Source organism: Mycteria americana, chromosome 9 (assembly GCF_035582795.1).
Source record: "Mycteria americana isolate JAX WOST 10 ecotype Jacksonville Zoo and Gardens chromosome 9, USCA_MyAme_1.0, whole genome shotgun sequence".
NCBI classification, from domain to species: domain Eukaryota; kingdom Metazoa; phylum Chordata; class Aves; order Ciconiiformes; family Ciconiidae; genus Mycteria; species Mycteria americana.
In genome coordinates this window covers 23,141,041-23,165,624 of record NC_134373.1, presented here as the reverse complement: position 1 = coordinate 23,165,624, position 24,584 = coordinate 23,141,041, and the positions used below count along the sequence as shown (strand labels likewise).

The window sequence follows — 24,584 nt, the reverse complement described above, 5'->3', positions numbered from 1 at the left end:
GCATTCCTTCAATTTGTGCAAGAAGCTCTCAAATTTTTCTGAGCTAAAAATCCTAAAAATAATTAATATCCCTCCCTTCCTGACATTTTAAAGAGATAAAGCACTGCAGGAAGGCAATGATGTTTTTGCTCATCAAAACATCGAACAGCCTTGTGTTGCAAAGTTAGGCAACACATTAATTCAGATTGATAGGAAGAAAGACTGAAATTTAGATTTAATGATACTCCATTAAGAATGCCCTGTTCAAGTGACTGAAATATAGAACATGAAGTAGGTAGTAGACCACAATTCAAATTGTAATTGAAGTATTTTAATGAAGGAAGACGTCTCCTACCCCAGATTTCCCAATGGACTGTTGAATTTCATTAAGAAACTCCAACTGCTGCTCTGCATCTTCTAATTGCCCTTGTATTAGCTGACAACGGATAATTCCTGTAACATATTTAAACATTTTATTGCAGATTCGTCTTCCTAGTCAAGCACATACTTTGTTTTCCAGAATTGACTTTTTCTCTCCTCAACCTCTTCATAAAGTGGTGATACAAGAAGACAGAATAGATCAAGACTTACTGTAATGTGGATTTTATGTACTCAGAAATACCTAGGACAGATGATACACGATTGATACATTAATATATGCAATGCTATAAAGCAGTTTCATGGAAAGATGTCATCCCTTATACTACAAGGGTTAAACCAGTAAATCTTCAACTGGTACTTCTAGACTAAGTAGAAGTACCATAAAGTTTGGCTTCTAAATCCAGAAGAAGTACAAGAAGCAAAATGAAGTTAAAAAAAAAAAAAACAACCACACACACAAGCCACTCCTACCCTCTAAATTTTTCGTACTATTTGAAGTTTCAGATTAGAAGGCAATGGCATGTCAAGGAGAAAAAATGCAGGGGAAAATCTGTGAAGCAAGTATGCCATATTTACTCTCCATTTTCTTGAAAGCAATTGGACTTTATCAAAAGTAATTTTTTTTTCAAAGAACATAACATGTACATCAAAACTGTCAGATGTTTTGACTTGATTATGTTTTTCAATCTAATTTAGACACGTATGTAGCCATGGACAGCTTGTTCTACCAGCTGCCCTTAATTTTTTTATTTTTGTAGTGCCCAGGAGTTGTCTAGTTCTTAGACACTACAGAAATAAAATTAAAAAATAATAATTAAAAAAAAAAATACAGCCACATCTCTGTCCTTACCATTATCTTGAGAGTTCTAATTTAAAAGTGAAAAGTTTCACTTTTCAAAAGGAAGACCAAAAGACATATCCAGTGAGGAGAAACTGTTGCTACAAGGAAGACAGCATAACATGAATCAAGAAGTACTGCCCAATGCTCCTGTTCTAATAGTTCTAGATTTTCCTAATAGCAGGAAAACTTGATCAAAAGCATTGTCTGTGTCTTAAGACCAGTAAAAACCGAAAGAAAGTGTAACACCTTACCAGTTAGTGCAGAAACACTTGTTTCATCAAGTGTCATAGCAGTCTTGTACCATTTTAAAGCTTCTTTCACTTTCCCTTGTAAAATCATTTGGTAGCCAAGTTCAGTAGCAAATTCTGCATTGTCAGATGCCAAATCAGATGCTCTTTCAACTAAGGTTTGTGTATGTTGAAGGATGAGTTGGTTCCGGCCACACTAATGGTAAGAATAATCTTTAAACCTCAAGTTTTCCTTATTTTTCAGATTCCCTTAGAAAAACACACTACGTATTGCTATAGCAGTTGAGACAACAACTTCTCACATAAGACTAATATAATCCGTAGTGATTCTATAAAAATTGTGACATTAAAGTGTGCTGGATTCAAACATAAATATATGATACCATGCAATAAGGCATAGTTGATAGTTGCTTTGAATGCTTCCTTAAAATGATTCTGATAAATACAAAGATTAAAGAAACCTTCAGTTTCAAGGTTATGTGATTAACCTTGTCACTTTCCTATGTTAAGAATATGGTTGGTGGATATTTGAGTGTATTTGCATTGGAAACCTGTTTCCCATTTAAAAGCAAGCAGTAAAAACACTTTTGGAACGAGATGGCTTAAGTATTGTAATTCATACTAAATGTAAAACTTTAAAAACATAGTTACCAAAGGCTACACAAGGCAGTCTATTTCAATTGTCTGCAATATTCTACTTTTTAGTAGACTTTTAATATCTGTCTACCAGAAAATAAAACATAAACCAGTATATACAGATAGTTGTATGCTGCTTAAGGGAGGAGAAAAAAAAAAAAAAAAAAAAATCATACTCACTGTTCTACTGAAAGCTAAAGCCATTTTACAGAAGAGCTGTGAATTATGTGGTTCTAACCTGTCCAGTGCTTTAATTAGGTCTCCCAGTCTTGCTGAAGCCTTGGAGAAAAAGGAGTAACATAATAAGTAATAGAAAAAATAAACAAATTAGGACAATTGAACAGTTTTCACTAAAACCTAGTCACGTATTTTACTATGCAATAATATCTTGAAATTTAAACTCAGAAGTTTTCAGGGCTAGGAGTTAGATTTATTTTGGAATGCCTAGAAAAATACTTTGGAATAGTAAACTGACAATAAAGTAGATTGTGTGTCCACTATACATGCTCTAAAAAAAAAAAGTGAAAGACTTGAGCAGAATCTGATATAATGGAAGAGTCCCATAAAGCAAGATAGTCTGAGGAATCCGATCTGTGAATCTTGTTTGGGCTTCAGTGTGATACAGACACACATGCTCAAAACCAAAGCGCTTCCAGATGCTCAGACTTTTAACATCGCAGTTTCTCAAACCACCTAAGGTACTTCAGATATTTCTGGGGTTACAATAAGGTACATGGCTTTTTCTTAATATTATTTTAGATGTAGACACCTGAATCATGTTTAAATTTCGTCAGTTTTTTTAATTTTTTCCCTAGACATGGGTCTTAGTCACATGTGACATTTTACCCCAGAATCTTTTGTTGATACCCTACCACGTCCAGCAAGTTTCATTCCTGGACAGCTTTATTGAATTGGAGTCTACAATTGTTACTGTTTCTCCATATTTCCTATGATTGTGCGTAAGTAAGACTTAAATTTGATTATAAATACACTAATGACTAAAGAGTTCTTTGTAATAACTAAGAATGTGTTAAACAACCTAAAATACCTTTTCTCCTAGAACTTGGAAAAAACCTACAAAACACTGAAAACACTTTACCTTTTTTGCTAAATCTCCACTTAAATTATACCAGCTTTTTTGCATAATGAGAAAAAGGTATTTAAAAATATTTAATGATTTTTCATGACAATTTAGATAATGTATTTTAAAATCTCCTGAAAAATGGCACAAGCACCGTATGTACAAAATACATGCATACATCCCTGTGCAGAAAAGGATCTTAGGAAGAGAGGAAAAAGTTAAAGAGAATTCTTAGAGCTAAAAAACCCCACAGTAATTGTCAAAAAAGAGTGAACAAAGCACAGGTTATACAACCTAACATCGCAGACTGTTGTTAAGTAACTATGACACCCTTGCAAAAATTTATCACTATAAGACCACATTATTTCCCCTATTTCAATTAATAAAATACTTAAAATTAATGGAAGGCTTACAATAACTTATGAATTTATCAAAAGAGCATTTAAAGAATAAAATATTACAGAATCACAGAATCATATAGGTTGGAAAAGACCTTTAAGATCGAGTCCAACCGTAAACCTAACACTACCAAGACCACCACTACACCATGTCCCTAAGCACCTCATCCAAATGTCTTTTAAATACCTCCAGGGATGGCGACTCAACCACTTCCCTGGGCAGCCTGTTCCAATGCTTGACAACCCTTTCAGTGAAGAGAAATTTCCCAATATCCAGTCTAAACCTCCCCTGGCACAACTTGAGGCCATTTCCTCTTGTCCTATCACTTGTTACCTGGGAGAAGAGACCGACACCCACCTCTCTACAACCTCCTTTCAGGTAGTTGTAGAGAGCAATAAGGTCTCCCCTGAGCCTCCTTTTCTCCAGGCTAAACAACCCCAGTTCCCTCAGCCAAATTGATGATGACCCAGCTTTGCTGATTCAAATCAACATGATTCAATTAACTGTCCAGAGGAGACTTTTGTTTGGCTTGATTCCTGTTCTTTGGAAAGATGGAGGTAAAAAATGATGTTTCCCTTGGCATCCAGAAAACATCCCAACAATAAGCTAGAGCAGCCATTTGAGTTAGAATAGGTGAATATACCTCTTCCTGCAGATAAGTAGTGTAGCACAGGACCAGACAAAGTATACAAGGAGAAGACATAAAGAAGATAGTGCATGTGGCATCTAGTCCCTACAAAGGCTGTATTATGCTCAACAGTCTGCTAATAAAAAGACTCACCTCAGATATATTTCCTTCCCTGCACAGATAATGCAGGGCCTCCATTCTTATGGCTTCTAAATTGAGGGCATCTTTCTGCAATAGTCTAAAGCCAAACAAAAGGTGAATGTAAAGAAACCAAAACAAAACCTTTGCTCAATCATCTGTTTTATCCTAGAAGAGGAATAAAATAAAGTGACTGTGCAATACAAGTTAAGTCATAGCTTTCAATTGAAAGCACAGCTTTGCTACTTCATGCCTATCTCAAAAGAGGTCCTCTTCCATCCAAAATGGATTCACATATTGATGTAGTACCCTTACAGAATTGCAAGGCTGGGTTCTAATAAAACTTAATTTAGTTTAAATTTCTTTTTTTAAAAAACTGATTTAAGTAATTCAAATTCATTAAAAATCAATGGAAACCTTTCTACTTGTTTCAAAGTGTTCTTACAGTGTAAACATGGCAACACCACAATTAGTGGTGTGTTACTTCATACTCAACCTATGTGCCGTTTCAACGGCCTGCTCCCAGTCCTGCAAGGCTAGTTGTAGCTTCATTTTCTTTATGAAAGCAGGAATGAAGTTTGGAAAGTTTGCAATTATCTGGTTCACAGTTTCCAGAGCTCCTGAATAATTCTGTCGGACCTCGAAATACTGTGCCTAATGGAAGGAAGAGAAGTCATATCAAAAGCCTGTACACTTACAGAGGTGAAAAGATTCAGAAGTTCTTAATACAGAAACCAGGAAAAAGAGCTAGTGAGAGAAAAATCTTCCTTTAAGTAATAGTTTTACTTCAGCATCAACCACAACTAGAAATACTGTAACAATCAAATAGCAAAAGATGACATGTAGAATCTGGTGTGTGGGCAGCACTCTATAACAAAGGTAATTGCAGCATTTACAATTTACTAGTCAGTTACAAGCAAGAAGACCATCGAGAGATGTAGCTGAAGAGTAAAATTGCCCTATTAGATTTCAAATGACTTTCCATAAAGCATCTCACAATTTTAGGATATTGAACACAACCCATACATTAAACATTTTTTCAAGCCCTGAGGTATGTACCATCTAAAAACCCACACTCAGTAGGTCACTGTTGTTGCCAGAATTAACCATTTTTTAATTGTAAAGCAATTTACAGGGTACTCTAAATATAAAACTACTTCAGAAGTATCAAGTATCACAGTTTTAAATGAATTCAAGTAGAAATCAATTTAGGGCTTAAATCCTCTATTTTGCTTTGATGCTTAAAATTTACTTACCATATTCCAGGTGACTGTGTGCATGCCATTTTATTTCACATTTTTGAGATAGAAATGGTGCAAACATAGTTTCTGGGAGTTAATTTCTTAAGCCTTAGCAAGATAGCTGTCTGTCTAAAATCTAATTTCAGAAACTAAATTTGACATACACTGGTAATTGAACTCCACAGTCCGCATACAGCCAAGCGCACATTGTGTGTGCTCGGCTGTATGCGGACAGTGTGCACACCATTGTGCACGCTCTCCTGAACTTTAGTCTTCTTATTTTCATTGAACAATTTTTTTCTGCATTTAGCTTTAGAATATTAAACAAACAATACATTAATGAGTAACAAGGTCTGTGATACAAACTAGTATACTCTGAAACAGAAAAAACGTGTAAAGAAAACAATTCATACCCCTCCCTTAATGAAACGTAATCAAAATGAACACTTGAAACAGACTAACGACAATTAAAAAAGAGTGTCAACAATGTTCATAGATGATCACACTACAGTGCTTAACTACTACTTTTTTTTGCCATGATACACAGCAATTCTGTAATGCTCACAGATGTCCCGTGCAAAAATGAAGATATCACACATACTTTTACATTTTCAGGCTATTTGAAACCTCATTTCTTACATATAAATACATGACTAAAACCAGTTTTTCTTGTGTACATAGTAAAATCGTAACCTCAATATATATTTAGACTGACTGTATTTAATCTATACCTTTCTTTTTTACATTGGTGTCTAATGGACCCTAAAGTATCATCTGGTAGCCATTTTTATTCCAAAGGAAAAAAAAGCGCATCTTTTTAATGTACTTAAGAAATACACACATGTGGGAAGAAATACGTTACCAGCTCCAGTCATCAAAAAAAAGGTGGAAATGGTATTTATTGAAGCAATATCCCACTGCAGCAATGTTTTATACCAGAGAAATGTAATAATAGTACAAGAACCCCCCAGAAATTCATTACTATGGATATGCTAACAGACACAGTGTACCATTGCTGCCACCCAGGCATGCCCCTTTGTCTTAATCTTCAAAGAAAGTGAGAAGTCTTACAAACCTCGGCTACTCATTAAAATTAACTACAAACTATTTAAAATGGGCTGTCTACCACAGGAAACAGACATGTCAGTGTATTTTTATTGTGCTAGTAATCAATTTGTGTGATAACTGTTCTATGTTCCTTAAACAATTTCATAAATCAAGTCAAACAATTTCTGCTAAAACCTACTCTTAACCTCTGAACAAGAGGAGTATGACTGAGCTATACTTCTACTCCCTGGACAAGCTCACTTATAGACAACTCTTCTCAGCATCTCTCTAATCACTCTACAAGACTAATATGACATTTCTGAAATGCTGAAATCATGAAGTAAACTTACTTTACCAAGCAGAGCAAAAACATCATTGCCTTCCTGCAGTGCTTCATCAAAGTATTTCACAGCTTTTTTAATGTGAGTTTCTTTCCCACAGGTGAGATCAAGCCATGCTTTCAAAATCAACCCCTGTAAACAAAATATAAACTGAAATTCTTCACAAACTAGGTAGTACAAAAAGTATACTAGATACAGTAATAAGTAGAAATAACCTAAAAATAAAATGGGACTTAAAATGAAAGTATCTATTTTTAACTATTTAAAATATATATTTGAAATTATAACTAGTCTACAGCATAACCTAAAATATTAGTAATTCATTCCATCATTAAATTAATCAAATAGTATATTTACTTGCAGGATTAAAAATCCAATGGCACTGAACTAATCTAGCACGCTAAGCAGGCAGAACAAAACCTCACAGAAGTGATCACATTAGACTGTAAGAATATTTTCTGCAAACATTTCTGCAGAATATTTTCTTAAGATTTTGTTTATATCAGACACTGAGAAACTTATGTGGTGCTGAAAAAGGAGAGAAACTTGTTTTTTTCTTCTACTGTCTGATTAAAAAGAAAAACTTGTGTGCGAAAGGCAAAGATCTGACATTTCCCAAATCCCCAACAGTATTACCAAAAAAAAAAAAGTACTTAAAATTCATTAATTACAAGTAATAACACCTTCAATGAAAAGACACATTTCACCTTTTAAAAATTCTATTTCTCTTATGTGTTCCAGACATTTATAGCTTAAATAAGTCAAATCTATTTTGAAGCACTGGATTATTTAACCAAATTATAATTACCATCAAAACAAAAATTTAAACTATAAAATATCAGTCACTCTTTTGTAACATAAAATTAAAGTAGTGAGTCATGTATTTAAAACTCAAAGGTTAGTAGAAGAGCAATATTTTGTAATTGCTAACAGTCAGGGTCATGATTTTGTTATGCAACAGAAACTGGCTGAAATTCATATACTCAAGCACTTAAAAAAACCAGAAGGTATTTTACTTCTATATAAGGAGTACATAAAGTATTTTATCAAAACAAACTGTATATACTAAGCAAATCACATTTCACCAAGTTCAAGCACCCCTAACCACCTCCCAGTACATCTGAAATACACATAACTTTGTATTGTCAAACTAGGAAAAGAGATAAGCATAAGTGAACTTAGAAAACAAGTATTTTTCCTTTTTTCTATATATTTAAATGCTAATGTACATTTTTATGTACCTGTCCCGCTGTAAAAAAAATAAATTATTTCAAATCCATTAAATACTTCCGCTGGAACTATTTCTTACTAAGCAACATTCCCAAATAGTATCTATTAAAACCAAAAATAAGTAAACTAAACCCAACGACTGTGGTTTCAATAAGCAGTCACAAATACTGCTATTTTACCAAAATGGCATATCCTTAGTCTTTTTAGAAATTATATGTATTAATACTTTGTGATGTCCTTAATTATTTCATTAGTAAAAATTAGCCAGTAATTAAAAATAACTACCAATTTTAATTAACAATCAGTGATAGTTCAAAAGCTAAGCCATTACTTAAATTCGTAACGCAATTTCAGAAATTAATGTTTAGAACAGTTGCAGACTTCTAACTCACATAATATCATGTAAAGCATAAAACTGTGTAACTACAAATTGAGCAAGGTACTGAACCACATAGAGGAACAATTCAGAAACAACATTTGTGTTTAATACTAGTGTCATAAGAGAACAATTATGTATTCAATTTTAACAGCTCTGCCTTGAAGACATCTGAATAAAAAAAAAAGATTTTTTTTCTCTCCTTGAATTCAAGCTGATACCTCCTTTAAAAAAAAAACACACCACCGTAAGTTTTCATAAACCTCTTTAAAGATTCTAGTGAATTTTGATATCTGTATACAAATGCAGAAGACATTGCTACATACAACACTTACACAGATTTTGAAATAAAATTACATTCAGTAAAATCCTAGGCAAATTTTACCTTTAAAAACTGCTGAAAATTTAAATCCCCAATCCTCTGGGTATTTTTGAATCTTCAGATTCAAAACAGATGTCTCCCTCTTGTGAGACTATCATGCTTAGTTTTTTGCTAGCAATTACGATGCTCAGTATCTAGTAGCAAAATTGGCATAACTACACATTATTTCCATTAGTAAATGAGAGGTCTGCATTGACCAAGTGAAAATGAATACTTAGCAGACAAAAAAAAAAAAGAAAACATTATGGGAATTCTACTCAGTCCTGTCAAATTTATGACATTTAGAAAGAAAGTATTAGAACACAAAACAGTTAATTAAAGGAAACCTCCAAACAGCATTGGTGCAATAAGTCTAGCTTCACAGTATACATGGTCCTATTACTATTTTACATTAAAAAAAGGTTACCTCTTTACCACCACCAGAAACTTTGATCATTCTATCAACATATTCACGGGCTTTGTCCTCACGACCAAGATGCCACAAAAATAAGCCAGCGAAGTACAGAGCCTGCTGTCCCGCTGTTTTACGTTGCTCCTTCATTTTTGCATCCAACTCTAGAATAGCATCTCGATCTGAAAAGATTTTGTTCAGAGCTTTTATTGATAGCATCTCAAAATATTACAAAAGAGCAGCACATAAGTCAAGGGCTTCCAAAGCAAACATTGTTTTCTGTATTATATAAACACACAGGCAATCCCTCCCAATTAAAAATATTAATCAGGTACAGATACAAAAGACAAAAGAGGGTTCCCATCAGCATAGCCATTTGTGCAAGAACCCTGCTATTTGTTAAACCTCAGATTTGTAGCTGAGATTCCTGCCAGATAAATGGAAACTTGACAATAAGGATCACGTTTATACCAGTGTCTGCCAAATAAGTAAACAGTTAACTGCAGAGCAGCCCTAAAATGCTGAACACAAGATGATTTAGTTCCAGAATCCCTGGAAAATGTGTGATGTGTTTCTTAACACTAAAGCTCAGCTTCTTACATCCTCATTGTTGTTGTCAGTTGCTCTCATCAGGTTAATCCCACATAGAAAATTCATTTGGTGTGTGGGACTTACTGCCAAATATTTTCTTTTATCCACATTCATTTCTAGTCCTTTTTTAGGAGGCATTAAAATCAAATGTCTGACTCTTACTGCCATGACTTTCTCAGAGTCTTTGAAATGCATGATAATTTTGCTGCCCTACAGTATTAATCCTTAGGGACTCAAATAAGAGTGATGTCATTAGTCAGAACTGTTTCACATCATACTGCTTAACAAAGTTGTCAGTAACAGTTATAAATCTGCACAGTCAGGAATATACCAGGGCAATAGTTTAATGACAACTCAGTTTACCTGATAAACCAACCGTGGTTTTGAGAATATAATTCTTAGCAAAATAACCCCAGTTTTTAGATTGGAGAAAGGAATACCAACATTGACAAAATTCTTTTCTCCATTTGTAATGTCAGAGTAACTTGAAGGATAAAAATGTTGTGGCTTTAATCTGCTTAAATTGCAGTTCTGCTCAAAAGAACCGATATCAGGCAAGAGTGAACAACAATCACAAGAAGCTTGATTAATTTTTTTTTTTCCCATAAAAGATTTTTCATCATGGTAAATAAGTCAGATTTTTTTTTTTAGTGTTTTATTTTAACATTCAGTCTTACTCTTCACAGTTTTGTGTTTTGGTATTTTCGTTTACAATATCAGTAAGTGTCATGCAACTCAGTACTGTGTCAAACATAACACTGGAGTATACCTTTTTAAATTAGGTAGAATTAGTCTACAACTCTCAGATCTTAACACACAGCTGTTTAAAACACAAAGCAGTATTGCATTAATGAGCATACCTGGATTAGGGCTCTTTTTATGGGCATAAATCAGAGCCATCATTGTACAAAGTGACACCTCCTGTTTGTTTTTAATAGACTCCAACTGTCGAATACCCTCTTGGATGTCACCTAGTGAAAACAAGTGCAGAATAGGCTACAACATTTTTCAAGACAGAGAGTATCAGCATAAAAACCTCAATCTGACTTAAATTTTTCCCTCAATTTTTTCTGCTGTGTTTTTGATAACACTTTCTTCATAACTTGCTTCACTATTCACACATCCATTTTCACTTGTTTGTGCAAGTCTGTCAAACAGACACAAGAAAGAAAAAAGCATCTCAACGCAGAGAGCTTGAAAGGAGTTATGTGCTAGTTCTGCCAACTGCCATAAAGATGAAAATCATCTTTATTATTTGTTTTATACAGGGCATTGAGCAGCTCTTTTTGCTCCTGTTTCTTTATATAGTCAGGATTTTTGCCTTGTTTGTGTAAATCTTTTGAACATCAATAGAAGAGACAACATTTGGAAAAACAGGAATGTATGACTGTAAAACAAATAAAAAGAGTCAGGGAGTTTGGGATCAGGTACACCACCTCAAAGTCTTTTGAACCCTTCCTAGCCCCCTGCCACAGCCCTCCCTCACTTTGGGTTACTTGTTAGTATTCTGTGGCATCCTTGACTTAGCTAAATAAACTTCTCAAAACAGTTTAATGTACACAAAGATCCTCCCAATAGCTATTAGCTGTCAGCTCCTCTGAGGCAGATGGAGACAACAAAGTTAGATACAGCTGCATTGAAGGGAAGAGATATTAGCTGTAACAAGCAAATTTATTTTGTTATACAATGCAATGGGCATTTGGCCAGGTCTCAATTTTCCTCCAAGGAACCCGTTTACCTGACCCACATTCATGTCATCTTTAAAAAAAAAAAAAAACAGAAGAAATAAATAAAGACATACTCATCATTTCTCTCTTCAGCAGTATGTGGCCTAGATCAGTTTCATTCAAACTGGGGGGGAAGGGCGGTGATAGATCATGAAACACTGGTAATCTTCTCAACATGGAAAACATTCAGACTCCATAACATTGCTTTCTTTCTGTGTAGTAGACTTAAGACCGAATGAATTTTGTGACGCAAGGAAGACCAGCGTTTTGGGAGAGCGGCGGAGGGACAGGACACAACAAGGAGCTCCCCAGCCCCACATTACCTGCCCTCAGTGCGCCGTACGCCCGGTAGAAAAGGAACACCGGATCGCTGCCCAGCCGCCCCAGCGCCTCATCCGCCGCAGCCCGGACGTGGTGGAAGTAGCCTTCTTGGCAGTAATAATTGAGCAGGGCCTGCAGGAGAGGCAGCCGCGGTTCACTCGTGCAAACGCTTCACCCGGGGACGGCAGGAGACCACGCCGACTGTCCCAGACCGGCGCCGTCCGGTCGCTCACCCTCCTGCCCCAGGCTCCACCACCCCCTCCCGCGGCTCGCCGGCCCCAGCCCCTGGGCAGCCCCACGCCCGCGGAGAGGCCCGGAGCGGGACGGTGTCCAGCAGCAGCGCTCACCTGTTGCACCTCAGCGTCCATCGTTGCTACCCAGCGCCGCTGAAGGGAGCCTCCGGAAGGGGGAGGGAGAGCTGGCAGCACGCTGCCATTGGCTGGCTAGCAGGAGCGCCCACTGCCATTGGCTTGGAGGGAAAGGAGGCGGGAGAGACACGGGAAGAAAATCTTGTGGAAAATGACGGAACGTGTCTGGCGGCCCATTGGGCTCTCGGGAGATGGGGGCGGGACCACCCGGGCGAGAGGTCCCGTACCATTGGGCGCGAGGCGGAGGGGGAGGGGTTTGAACACACCTTGGCGGGCGGTGCTGGTTGGGGGGTGTGGCGCCCCCTGTCGGCGGCGACGCGCGGTCTCGCCGGTTGTGCCTCAGGAGCGCCGACGCCAGGTAGTCTGTCACTGCCTGAACGCTGAATGGAAAGCCTTGAGAATTGGTTTATTTTCTTGCCTTTTTTTGGCTGGACATACCACTAAGTTGCCCGCACTCCATATGTTTCATAATGTATCTCAATACTGAGCACTTCAAGTTACGTGAAGCTTCTCTGTAGAAATGAAACAGCAATGGGGTAAAATCAAATACAGAAAGTTCTCTTTTTTTTCCTCTTTCCTTCCTCCTGGGGAATGTCAGGGTTGCAAAGACTAGTAAAATTCAGGTTTTCCCCTGGAGGTGAAAGCATCCTCAGTCATTGTTTCTAGACACCAGAAACAAACAACTGTTGCTAAATAACATTCCTTTAGAACGGTTGTGCTGTCCGTCCCACACGAAAACCATCAATAGTGCCGTTTAGTACAAGGAGGCGAACCCATCTTGCACTGAATTAGTAGGTGAAGCTAATTCTTTTAACGGAGAGCACTCAGAGTAAGCTTTCCTAATAAATTCATCCCACATGGCACTACTCCATCACACGCTTCTCATCCCCAGCGTCAGGAAGGTGCCAAAGAAGTAATATGTAAGCATATTTGTTTTTCCATGTTGGTCAAGATGATCCTCAAAATTTTCTGGTATGTTTAAGTGATGCTCTACTTGTTCTGAAGTAACATTTTGGCTTCTGCAACATTGAAAACCTAAAGTAGGTATGAGAAACAAGTAGTTTTGCATGGCCATGACCTGTGATCTGCAGTGAGAGTGGCATAGTTCTCATTTATCTTAAAACTATTTCCTTGGGAAAAGCAAAGTTTAAAAAGCTGTGTATAGAATATTAGAAAATATTATTCAATTTACTACCTTATTTTTGAAGCAGTCTATTATTCCTGTCAGTTTGTGGATAATGTACGTACTTTTTAAGGTAACTTTTTAAGACATATTTTGTCTACATATTAATCTGAAAATACTTATCTTTTCATTTTGATGCTTACGCTTTTCTATCAAAGTTTTAGACCTTTTTTTCATAATGCATTTCAGAACAATTTGAAGGAGAAACATTTTCCTCCCTTGAAAGATTTGTGATGAATTTCAGGGAAGATGCTATGAAATTTTATTTCTGCATTAGCAACTGAGCAAGCATATGGAACACAATTGCTCATAAATTGGTTTTATACTAAGTTCAGTATTCACCTCTGAGTGTTGCCATTGTAAGTTGTAGGGGAATGTGATATAAAATTATGTAAGTATATAAAATGAACATTTTCAGAAATTCACTACAGCAATTGATAAAGAATGATCAACAGCCCACTTTCCAGCCGCATTTGCATTTTTCCATATCAGTATCCACAAATGATAGCTTCTAGGAACGTGGTACTTCCAGAGAGATTCTTAAAAATTCCTGAGGAAAAGACCAACGGTTATTCACTCGGACGCCGATTCACCTTTTTCAGAAATGCACTTGAATACAAGATGTTCTGTAGCCTGTTTGTGAATAGTAACTAGACAGAACAAACTGGTTCTCATAATCCAAGTTGGGGAATGTCATGTACCTAGTACTATTTTCAGTCCTCACCTTCTCTTTGTAACCTCATGAATGCTCAGTTCTCATCCCTGTAAACGCTCTGAGCCTCCTGGGGCACACTCAGGACAGCTCTGGTATTTGATGGTTGAGTATCCCACTGCATGGAGCTGCTGCATGAACTCATGAGTCACTACTCAGGGCAGTACTATTGGTACATGCAATCATCATGCTCAGTGTCTAACATGCATTGAATTAGAGCTACCTAGTTGGTGACTAACAAGCAAGTCCCAAGGATTTGCTTATGTGGAAGAACAGTGTAGCTGGCTGTAAAGGTTTTCAGCCAGCTACTCTCCCTCTCATTTGTGGTTTTAGAAGCATACCTTTTTTATATTAATGTCAAATAATAAAGACAAAAGGAATATACAATAAAAAAATGTAATCTTTATTATTTTGGCGCATTAATAATGTTCTTTAGCATCAGTTAGGGTAATAGTAGCATTTTCCTGCATGCAGTTCACTAATACAGTATTAGTCAATAATTTTAATAAAAGTAATCTATATTTAATTTTCCTGTGTAAGAAACATAAAATGTCCTGATGTGTTGGATTATACAATTTTGCTACTTTCTCTTTGTGAAAAAATATTGTGGACCCAAGATAACATTTAGAACTGTTCTAGTGCAGCATGAATCAAAAAAAATCCGTGACTAAATATGAGAAAAGATTAAGAATTCTGTGAAAGAAAGGTTGTATCTGAAAACTTATGATGCAGGCACTGCTTAGACATTCAATTTGAACTTTACACCATTTCCCAACTGCAAAAAAACTTAGATTTTTAGAACCAAATTATGAACTTATTTCACAGAAAATATTGACATGTTTGCAAATATTGTAAAAAATAAGAACCTACAGCTATCCATTCTCTTAGTTATATCTTGTTCTCTGGAGTTCTTCTGTGAAAAAGTGCTATGGACAGAAAGTAACAAAAATGGTGTGACGTCAACCTGAAGATAAAATTCAGTTCTTGTTTTATGTACATAATGCTGAAAAAGAAAATAAAATGATTTTTACAGTATTTATATTTGCTTATAAAATTCTAACATTATTTTCAACAGGTTTAGTAGTTTTCAACATGTCTGTACAGTTTGGATATACACTATATGCTTTTCACTGAAAATTCAAAAATGTAAAACGAATAAGCTCCTAAATAGCTGCAAAATATTGCTTAATGGTATGGAGGAATGAGGTCTTGTTGAGTAGTTTATTTCATTTAGCTCTGATGTATGGCTTCTCATATTTAAGAATCCCGGACAGTCAAAGGAAGAGCAGCATAGGCAATATAAACATGCATTGATAGCATCCAAACTATCTATAATGGTAGATAATATGTAATTTTACCTGTTGAATGCTTGCACACTACACTTATTGTGGTACATATTTGATGCAATAAATGTGCTTAGGTCATTATCTGTTTGCTCAAACATGCACCACAGGTTAAAAATTACTATTTACATAGCAGAGGGCTTTTCATTAACATGTACAACAACATCAACCTTACTGAGAGCTGAAGATGGCTAAACAATACTGCAGGATAAAGCAGAACAACTTTATAAAGGGCTCTTTTTGATCAATTTGGAGGGCTGAGGCAGATTCATTTAGTATTTGTACGCAGAAAGACATTTGACAAAGACAAAATCTGACTCCAGACCGAGAAAGAAGTTTGCACTTTCTGAAACTTAATGGTTTGTGCAAAAAATAATCTGTGTCTACCGTTCTTGTGAGTTATAGAGGACTTTACAGGCATACCAAGACTTGTTTGGACATGATACAACATGAATACATTAATTAAGCACCTCAAAATCTGTTATTCCGTTCCAGAAACACTGCGCTAAAAAAACCTGTTGTTCTTTGTGACTTAATGTTATTTTTCATGCATGATCTATAAGTGCAGCATGCCTTCATGCAAATCATTTCTGTGTGTATATTAGTTGTATAATAGAACACCTGGCCCTTGTACCTGTAAAGGTGTACTTCATCCCCTTCCCCAACAGAAGCCCCATTTACAAAAATAGTCACATATAATAAACAACATATGAATAAAAATAAGATGAATCCACCAACACAGATTTTGTAAAAATATGACATGTGGCAGTTGAAATGCAAACAGTGGATACAGTTACCGTATTGTTTTATGAGAAACACACAAAGACTTGGTTTTCACCCCTTTAACTGGTCCCTACAGTCTGAGTAGCCATTTTGTCTCTCCTCTTCAGCAGTGTCAGCTGGTAGTGTGAACAGTAACCTCCTGTCAAGGTTGTTTCCCCAGATCACAGTCACAGTCACTGACGAGGGGTCACTGTCTTTTAATAGGCACTGACCTTTAATGTACAGTATATTTGTAAAAATTGTCAGTTTGGCATAGACCTCCAGCAGGAGTCCTCTTGACACAAACACATGATCCTTACAGGCTATGAACTATTTTGCACATAGATGATTTGGTTGCTACTTGCTTTTATTTCTGAACATCTTTATCTTCCTTTTCATGCTTTTCTTTGACTGGCCTTGTTACACGATCATAAGAAGGTGGACAAACTGCTGTTGATGCGGTTATATCAGTTTTCTCTGTAAATGAGTTTTCATTTAACTTGTCAATAAGGATTTCATCTTTCATACCCTGACCAGCCCCTCCTTCAGTTTTGTTTTTGTTATAGATAAAGGAAGCTTGTTTTACTGTTCGTTTTAAAAGGTGTCGTCTGTAAGCACGCTGAATAATGACAGCAGATACTTCCTCCTGTTTTCTTTTCAATGTGGTTGTAATTGGTTCGTAGGAAGCTTTTGAAGGATTGGATGCCATAAACCGATCTTCCATCTGTATTCTGAGGGCATCCATCTCCCCACTTTCCCCCAAAACACGCTTTGTGAAAGCAAACAAGATGTCAAGGCAGTGAATTCTGTCACCACTTACCATGGGCAGATCCATTGCAATAAGCTGGACTTTGTTTGGTTTGGGTAGATGAAGAGGAGGCTCAAGTGCTGCTGCAAAATCAGACAATTTCTCAAATTCCATGAATTGTGTTGCATCAGGATCAAACTTCTCCCAGACTTCATAGAACATCTCAAAGTCATCCTCACTCAAGGGTTCAGCGCTTTCTTCAGTAGCAACACCAAAGTTCTCCAAAATCACAGCAATGTACATGTTCACCACTACCAGAAATGATATGATAATGTAGCTGACAAAGAAGAAAATCCCAACGGAAGGGTTGCCACAGTCGCCTTTCACAGAGCTCCCCGGATGAGCTTTGTTAGGGTCACAGTCAGGCTCCCCACTGTTAAGAATTGGGGCTAGCAAACCATCCCAGCCAGCAGATGTGGTAATTTGGAATAGGCAGATCATGCTATTGCCAAACGTTTCAAAGTTGAACATGTCATCTATACCAGCTTCCCTCTTAACATAGGCAAAGTTGGACATGCCAAATATCGCATAGATAAACATGACCAGGAACAGCAGCAGACCAATGTTGAACAAAGCAGGGAGAGACATCATCAAAGCAAAAAGCAGAGTGCGGATTCCCTTAGCGCCTTTAATGAGACGCAGGATTCGACCGATTCTGGCAAGTCGGATGACTCTGAATAGTGTGGGGGACACAAAATATTTCTCAATCATCTCGGCTAAAAACATACCTAAAACAAACAAAAAATAAAACCAAGATACATTACCACTTAATCTCCATATCATAGTAGAAAGTTAGAAAAGTAGTTTTAAAATTGGTGGTTCTATGTAGCAATTAAAGATATTCTGTAGATTCCACTTGCATAATTTCTGTTATACTAGTTATACTTAATATTTGCAGGTGCAATATATGTCAAATGATTATAACACTTTTGATGGTTGAATTAAGTAAATTATTAGATAAAATGAAAAATTGCATGACTTAGTTGTAAAACTTGCGATGGCAAAAGCCAACCATATAGCTCGCTTAGAGTAAAAGTTCACCTTATATTCATTTTAACCTCTTTTTAGTTTAATAAACAAGACTTACCTACTATTGAGAGAATGACAACTACAAAATCAAAAATGTTCCAGCCTATAGTGAAATAGTAATGGCGAAGTGAAATTAATTTCAGGACACATTCTCCAGTGAAAAGGACAATGAACACCAGGTTTATCCAGTATAAAATATTTTCCATTTCTTTACTCTGGTCATCAGTTTCTACCATCATGGTAACCATGTTAAGACAAATAAGAATCATGATGCTGATGTCAAATACTTGCTGTGTCACAAAGTCAAAGACCATGCCTTGGAATTTGTTCTGAGGAGAAAAGAAAAAAAGAAACATCCAATACAAACTGTAATTGTTTTGCTTTTCCTGTTAGAAGAAAGTAAAAAAATACATGCAGTAAGGCCTAAGAGACTTCAATAAAAATGTAACTAGTGATCTTATGTAGAGTAGTCAAATTAAAGTGAATACAATACTTAGTTCAGCCTCCTTTGTTTGTACATTCATACATAAAATGCAAGGGAAAAATACTTTTTTTTACTGTGTTTTCATTTTCCATTTTTGCTAATACATTAGTTAATGATAATTTTCACATGGGCATATTTCTGCTCTGTATATATTGATAAAAACTGAGCTGTTTGTAAATAACTATTGGTCTGCAGTATATAAATAATTTTACCCCTGGTCTTGGTATAGGTTTTTGTGGTTTTTTGGATCCCAGCTTTTTCATTGCATTGTAGTATTTCTTCTGCTCTTCTGTCATAAATATGTCTTGACCTCCAAAGTAAAAACATGAAATCAAAACTGGTTATAATCACATTTATATACAGTGTTGAAAAAACTCTTAAAGATAAATTTTATTTATTTATTTATTTCATGAAAATCAAGAAGACTGAATTGGGAAAAATCTCTTAGCATTCAAATGCAGCTGTCTGCAATCTAAGCATTTAGTCCAGAAGTTGTCTGGACATCCAGTACTGCATCTCACAAAACCCAGTAATGCAGCATTTTTCTACAGTTATTTTCCTTGAACCCCCAAAAATCCTTTTCAGTACCTCTTTTCTTTTATAGGGAGAGATACAGTAAACAGCATCTGAGATAAGCTCAAATAGTCTGGGCTGCTCAGTACTATCACTTCTGAACTGTGAATTTAGTGAAATGAAGGAAGCAGACAAAGGTTTTCAGTACATGAATGTGTACTTTCTTTAGGTGCCTCTAGGTGTCTCTAGCTTTAGGTGTCTCTAGCAATCACAACATTAGCATTGGGACTCAAAGTCTTCAAGGTTTTTGAGAAGATGGATTGTCAGACTTGGGAGAAACTGAGCTGAAGACTGAAGCACTCTTGATACTGTTAACAGCAAAATGCTCTGTTTTAAGTCTTTTATCTTGATTAACTTCCATGTTCAATGAAGTTCTGATTAGCGAAAGCCAGAACTGGCCTTTGGAGTCTGATAGTGAAGATAAAGAGAGAATTATGGGTCTTTCATGGCAACCTAACCAAAATCCACTGCCCATAATAACTTTCTTGTAGAGACAGCTTGAATGAAAACCATTAGACTCCACATACCTCTTCAACTAAATTTTTCCTGGATAAAAGATACTTGCAGACATCTAACTCCAAGAATGCCTGTGAATACATAGGACTGGATGCAGCTCTTTTGTGTTTGGGAAGCTTGAAGACATGGGAATGCACTGGACATGGCTCACTAACCATATACCTCTAGGCCTCTAGCATGTACAGCTTCCAAAAATCTTACTTAGCATCTCTCATTAGTAACATAAACCCAAAGAAAGTGATGAAGTCCAGTAAGGTAAAATTAAACTAGTAATTCATAGCTGCTTTTGTCCTTTAGCTTTCATTTACCTTATCTATTTACAGAAAATAATTTTAAAGATGAGCATCTGATATTCAGACCATTTATACCAGTGAGATTATCTACATCTGCACTATGACACAATAAAAAAGGCCCTGAGGTAGTTACAAACCACTCCTGTTCTGTATAGTTTCAGATCATTCAGTGCCACAAAATAGAACTTGAATACTTGGGATCATTAAAACAGCATCTGTAGTAGTGTGATGAAATAATGCTTTATTTTTCATAACCAGGTAGCTATTTTTTTTGTGCTGATAGAATCACTACAAATCAAGAAGAAAAAGATCAAGAAATTATGAGTGCTTTAATGTAGAGGCCTAAATCAGGGGTTTGATCATGTAAGGAGATTGCTGAAGTTTAAGCATGGAAAAGTAGATGACTTGAAGACTAAACTGAACATTGAAAACAGAAGGGTCTGTCCCGTTCACTACAATGTAAAACCTTATGACGTTAATGCATAGTACATCTTGGTAAGATTTTATATCCTCATATACTTCAGCTTTTTCAATTTTGAACAAACCTTGGGTGTACATTCCATATATCATGCCCTTGCAAAAATGCAGTATTTTAGAATTTATTTATAAGAGAAATTAAACAATACTTATCTTCTTTTTTTGCTGATTGAAGTTATCAATAATGACACCAATGAACAGGTTCAGGGTGAAAAAAGACCCAAAAATGATAAAGATGACAAAATACAAATACATGTACAGGTTGTCTTCATACTTGGGTTGCTGTAATACCTAAGAAAAATAATGTGAAATATCATTCCTAAGATTTCATGTGAAAATTTCAACTGAACAAGCGGCAACCTTGGGCAAAATGTCCTTAATATTTTGTGTTTGGACAATACTCCTGTCACTTATATCAATGTATTTTGTCCATTCCATCTATTACTGACAGCATCTGGCAGTTTGCATTCAGTTTTCCACAATTTGTTACAGCACAATCTCATATTAGTTAATTTAATTTTGTTTCATTCTATTGTATGGATATTAATTGCTTTTGGAAGATATATAAATACACACTTGTTGATAGACAGACCTCAAGAAAAAAAGATAATTTAAAATATTTAAATATACTTACATCTCTTGAGTCAATAGCTGCATACATAATATCCATCCAGCCTTTAAAGGTAGCCTGTAAACAGTACACACCTGTTTAAGCATAGAGCTTGAAGACAATTCATATAATTATTTCCAGCAACTGAGTACAGCACCAGGAATAATTAGCATAACATGAGATTTCTAGATAATTTTGTCTCTTGGCTTTCTTCACAGCTGCTCATCAGATACACTGTGGTGTATCCCCCTATTTTGTCTCTATATGAACATTTTAAGCAGAAAATGTAATTAGCTTATTTCTAATGAATTATCACAAATGATAAAATGCAGTATCATTTTAGTGGGCTAAAAGTTCATCAGATCACGTCAGCTGCAAAGGCTATGTACAGCTGAGAAATAACCTTATGTAACTGAGTTGCCACCAATGAAGACGGATGTGTAGTCCCTCCCTCTCAAATCAGTCAGAAAGGTGGCAACCAAAGGAAACCAAACATTTGATCAGCTCAGAAAAGGTATTTTCCTATCAATCAGAATTTTGATTTTTCTCTACTTTGAAAGACCACCTGATTTAGTAATTCTATTTTCACTTTAAATATATTGCATGGTGTTTTACTGAGGCTAGATCCCTCAGATATATTCTGAGATAAACTGGTAAGTAGAGGATGTGTTTTATGTATATCGAAGATTTAATATGCCTCATAGGTGGCAGCATTTAGTGAACTTTTATAGCTATTTCCTCTGCCCAAAATCTGTAAATGTTTATATTTGACAGTGAGGTGTAGATTGCTTCATCTGAGTGTTCAAAACAGAAAGTAATTTTCTCTGTGGTAGCAATTAGTTCTCTTTTGACTAGGCAACATCTCCAAGTAGAAATCACTCAGTTTTTAATCCAGTTGTGCCCAGAATAGAACAAAGAAGTGAGGTAGTTCTCTGTCATTTAATCCCTATTATAATTTTGCTAAACAAGGCTGCAGATCATTGGTTCCTTCATATTCCTTGCCATAGAGACCAGTTGCAGAACCAAGTCAGGAATGGAACACTCTTCATCCATGGGTATTGCTGTATGTCCATCGTCTTGAGGTTTCATTTCTAGTGGAGGTTTCAAAAAGGCTTTGCTTATGCAGCATACAAAGCAGCTGGCATCATCCTGAAGTGAACTTAAAAGGAGAAGGAATTATTTTCTTAAAGGAAAAGAGATCCCTTACACTTTTGAAACAGTGGAATGCTAAAATGAGCATGATTATCCTGAGATGCAAATCCAGTATGCAACAACTTTCACATCTTGGGGCCAACACAGAAAATATGAAGTTCAGGCAATTTACAATATGATGGTGAAATCAAAGTGTAGTATCAAAGGACCAATAAATCAACAATAAATCTGAAACAAGTAGAAGTCTCAGCTGAAGAATTTAAAGTCCTTGTGGAATATTTGGACTGCAAGGGATTAGGAGAGGTAGGATCAGCTTTATTTATGTAATTCCTAATATATATTTAATCTGTTCTCAAAGACTTTTAATGATGGACACTCCACAACCTCATAAAAAATAATTATTCCAGCACTTGTCTTTATCATTTCCTAATATCTAAATCCTTCCGTTATTTAAGACTGTCACTTGTCATAATCATTACATATCTGGAGAACAGAGTACTAATCATCCTTTGTGCAGCACCTTTTACTTTTTTGCAAACTGATTGTTGCTGCCTTTCTTCTTTATGCTGTGATCACTGTTCCTTCAGTCTTTCCATGTAGATCTTGTTTTCCAGAACTCTGATCGTTCTCATTATTTTCCTCTGAGCTCTCTTCCAGTAGTTCTTCTCTTGAAATGGTAACCAAAACTGGACTCGGTATTTCAGCTGAGGTCTTACAAGGTCTAAATAGGGCAGGATGATTACTTCACATCTCACAGGCGCTACATTTGTTTCTGTCTTGGTACATTATTTGCATTTTTTGGAATGTCACAATTTAGGTTGAAATCGGCACTTCAAACTGAAACGCTAAATGCAAATAATGGACATACTTTTACATCAGAAAGATGATGCAAATGATGGAGTGGCTCTTCTGCAAAGTGTGTTCTGTTGCCTCAGATTCAGACACATGATGATCCTTGCATATCATCCTCCAGGCAAAGTGGAATTACAGTTTATTTAAATTTATTGGTGTAGCCTAGACTAACTGGAGTGAATGGAAAAAATAGACTAATTTTAAAATATTAAGCGTCACCATCATCAGTAAAGTACTCCATTATAAATAGACAGTACCTTTCAGCTAGCACTAGGAAAAAGATCTGAAGAACTGAGCCACTGTATGTTATTATTCGTATTAAAAAAGAAACTTGAAAAAAATGTGGGGGTGGAAAAATATAAATATAACATTACTATCTTGCAGTTCAAAATATCTAAAGTAAAATGGGTATTTTCCACAATGTTTCACAAACCCATAAGATATTACCATTATTGAAGAAATGAAGAAAAAAGCAATCCCAAGACCTAATTAAAATTAAGTAATTTTAATAATAAAATATGCTCCCTCATCATATTATTTGTTTTATTCTAAATCCCTCCTGAAAATCGTTAGGAATCATTTAATATAATCATCATTATGCAAAACCATTTACACTAGTTGAGAACTTAGCTGTGCGAAAATGGATTCTTAATTCCCACAGCAGAGGCATCAGTTCAGTAGGAAAACTTGTAATTTTAAAATATGCTGCCTGAACAATATCAAATAATGGAACTGGAGGTTCAGTTCAAGGCATCACATTTAGTGAAAGAGTGTTATTTCTACTGCATTCAGTAGAAGCTTAGGCCTGCTTATGTTAGGCTTAAATTTATCTGCAACACGTTTTCTGTAACAGAAATAAGGTATTATTTGGGCATTTGTGCATACTGAATAGAAAATAATACAGAAATATGACTAAGAGATCAAATTCTTAGTTTCCTTTTCTATATTCAAATATAAAAATATATTGTATATTCTCAATGACGCTAAATCAGGAGTAATTCATTGATTTCAAAGGTTACAGCAGTGTAACTGAAGTCAGCATCTGTTCCAAATGTTTTTTTCCCCAAGGAAATTTGAAAGACATATATTCAAATGCAGATTCAAATGTAATCAGAAAAAACAACAAAACAAAAATCCCCCTGTCTACTTTACTATTGTTAAAAGTACGTAGACTTTTTTCCCTGATGAATAATTTCTAATGAAGTTATAAGTAATGCTGGAGTTTCACCACTCCATTTCTTTACCAGAAATAACCACCAGGAAGATTCACATTCCCTTTTGGAGATACCATAGCATCTTGCTTTTAAAATATTAGCCTGCTGGAACTTTGAAGCCACCCTAATCTTATAGCCCTAGAATTCAGCTTCTGATTTTTTTACCCTACACTTAACAAGACGTGTTTCCTTATTTATATTAGTAACAGCAGAATAATGTAACATTGTGC

General features: G+C 35.8%; 2 protein-coding genes across 10 annotated transcripts in view; both read right to left on the bottom strand.

Moving 5' to 3' along the window:
- TTC21B (tetratricopeptide repeat domain 21B) overlaps positions 1-12,459 on the bottom strand; it is a 44,763-nt gene extending 32,304 nt beyond the window's left edge. For 5 of the 7 annotated variants that reach the window (XR_012777004.1, XM_075511332.1, XM_075511328.1 and 2 more), the window contains exons 1-10: positions 12,326-12,459; positions 11,981-12,110; positions 10,791-10,901; positions 9,355-9,521; positions 6,970-7,092; positions 4,828-4,985; positions 4,347-4,431; positions 2,266-2,364; positions 1,453-1,645; positions 335-432 (exon numbers count right to left, since the gene is read on the bottom strand). Coding sequence is in view for 6 of the 7 variants with exons in the window: in XM_075511332.1 (XP_075367447.1) it covers positions 335-432; positions 1,453-1,645; positions 2,266-2,364; positions 4,347-4,431; positions 4,828-4,985; positions 6,970-7,092; positions 9,355-9,521; positions 10,791-10,901; positions 11,981-12,110; positions 12,326-12,346 (1,185 nt within the window). In the remaining variant the exon portion in view is untranslated. Of the gene's footprint in view, positions 1-334; positions 433-1,452; positions 1,646-2,265; positions 2,365-4,346; positions 4,432-4,827; positions 4,986-6,969; positions 7,093-9,354; positions 9,522-10,790; positions 10,902-11,731; positions 11,939-11,980; positions 12,111-12,325 lie in introns of those variants that run through there. The other 2 variants (XM_075511331.1, XM_075511330.1) reach the window with 2 other exon arrangements.
- Positions 12,460-14,661: 2,202 nt separating this feature from the next.
- The window catches only part of LOC142414288 (sodium channel protein type 1 subunit alpha), a 93,327-nt gene continuing 83,404 nt past the window's right edge, over positions 14,662-24,584 (bottom strand). For all 3 annotated transcript variants that reach the window (XM_075511327.1, XM_075511324.1, XM_075511326.1), the window contains 5 exons: positions 21,161-21,214; positions 20,680-20,817; positions 18,880-18,984; positions 18,242-18,512; positions 14,662-17,882 (listed from right to left, as the gene is read on the bottom strand). In XM_075511327.1, coding sequence (XP_075367442.1) covers positions 16,714-17,882; positions 18,242-18,512; positions 18,880-18,984; positions 20,680-20,817; positions 21,161-21,214 — 1,737 coding nt within the window. In that variant the 3' untranslated portion in view covers positions 14,662-16,713. The remainder of the gene's footprint in view (positions 17,883-18,241; positions 18,513-18,879; positions 18,985-20,679; positions 20,818-21,160; positions 21,215-24,584) is intronic.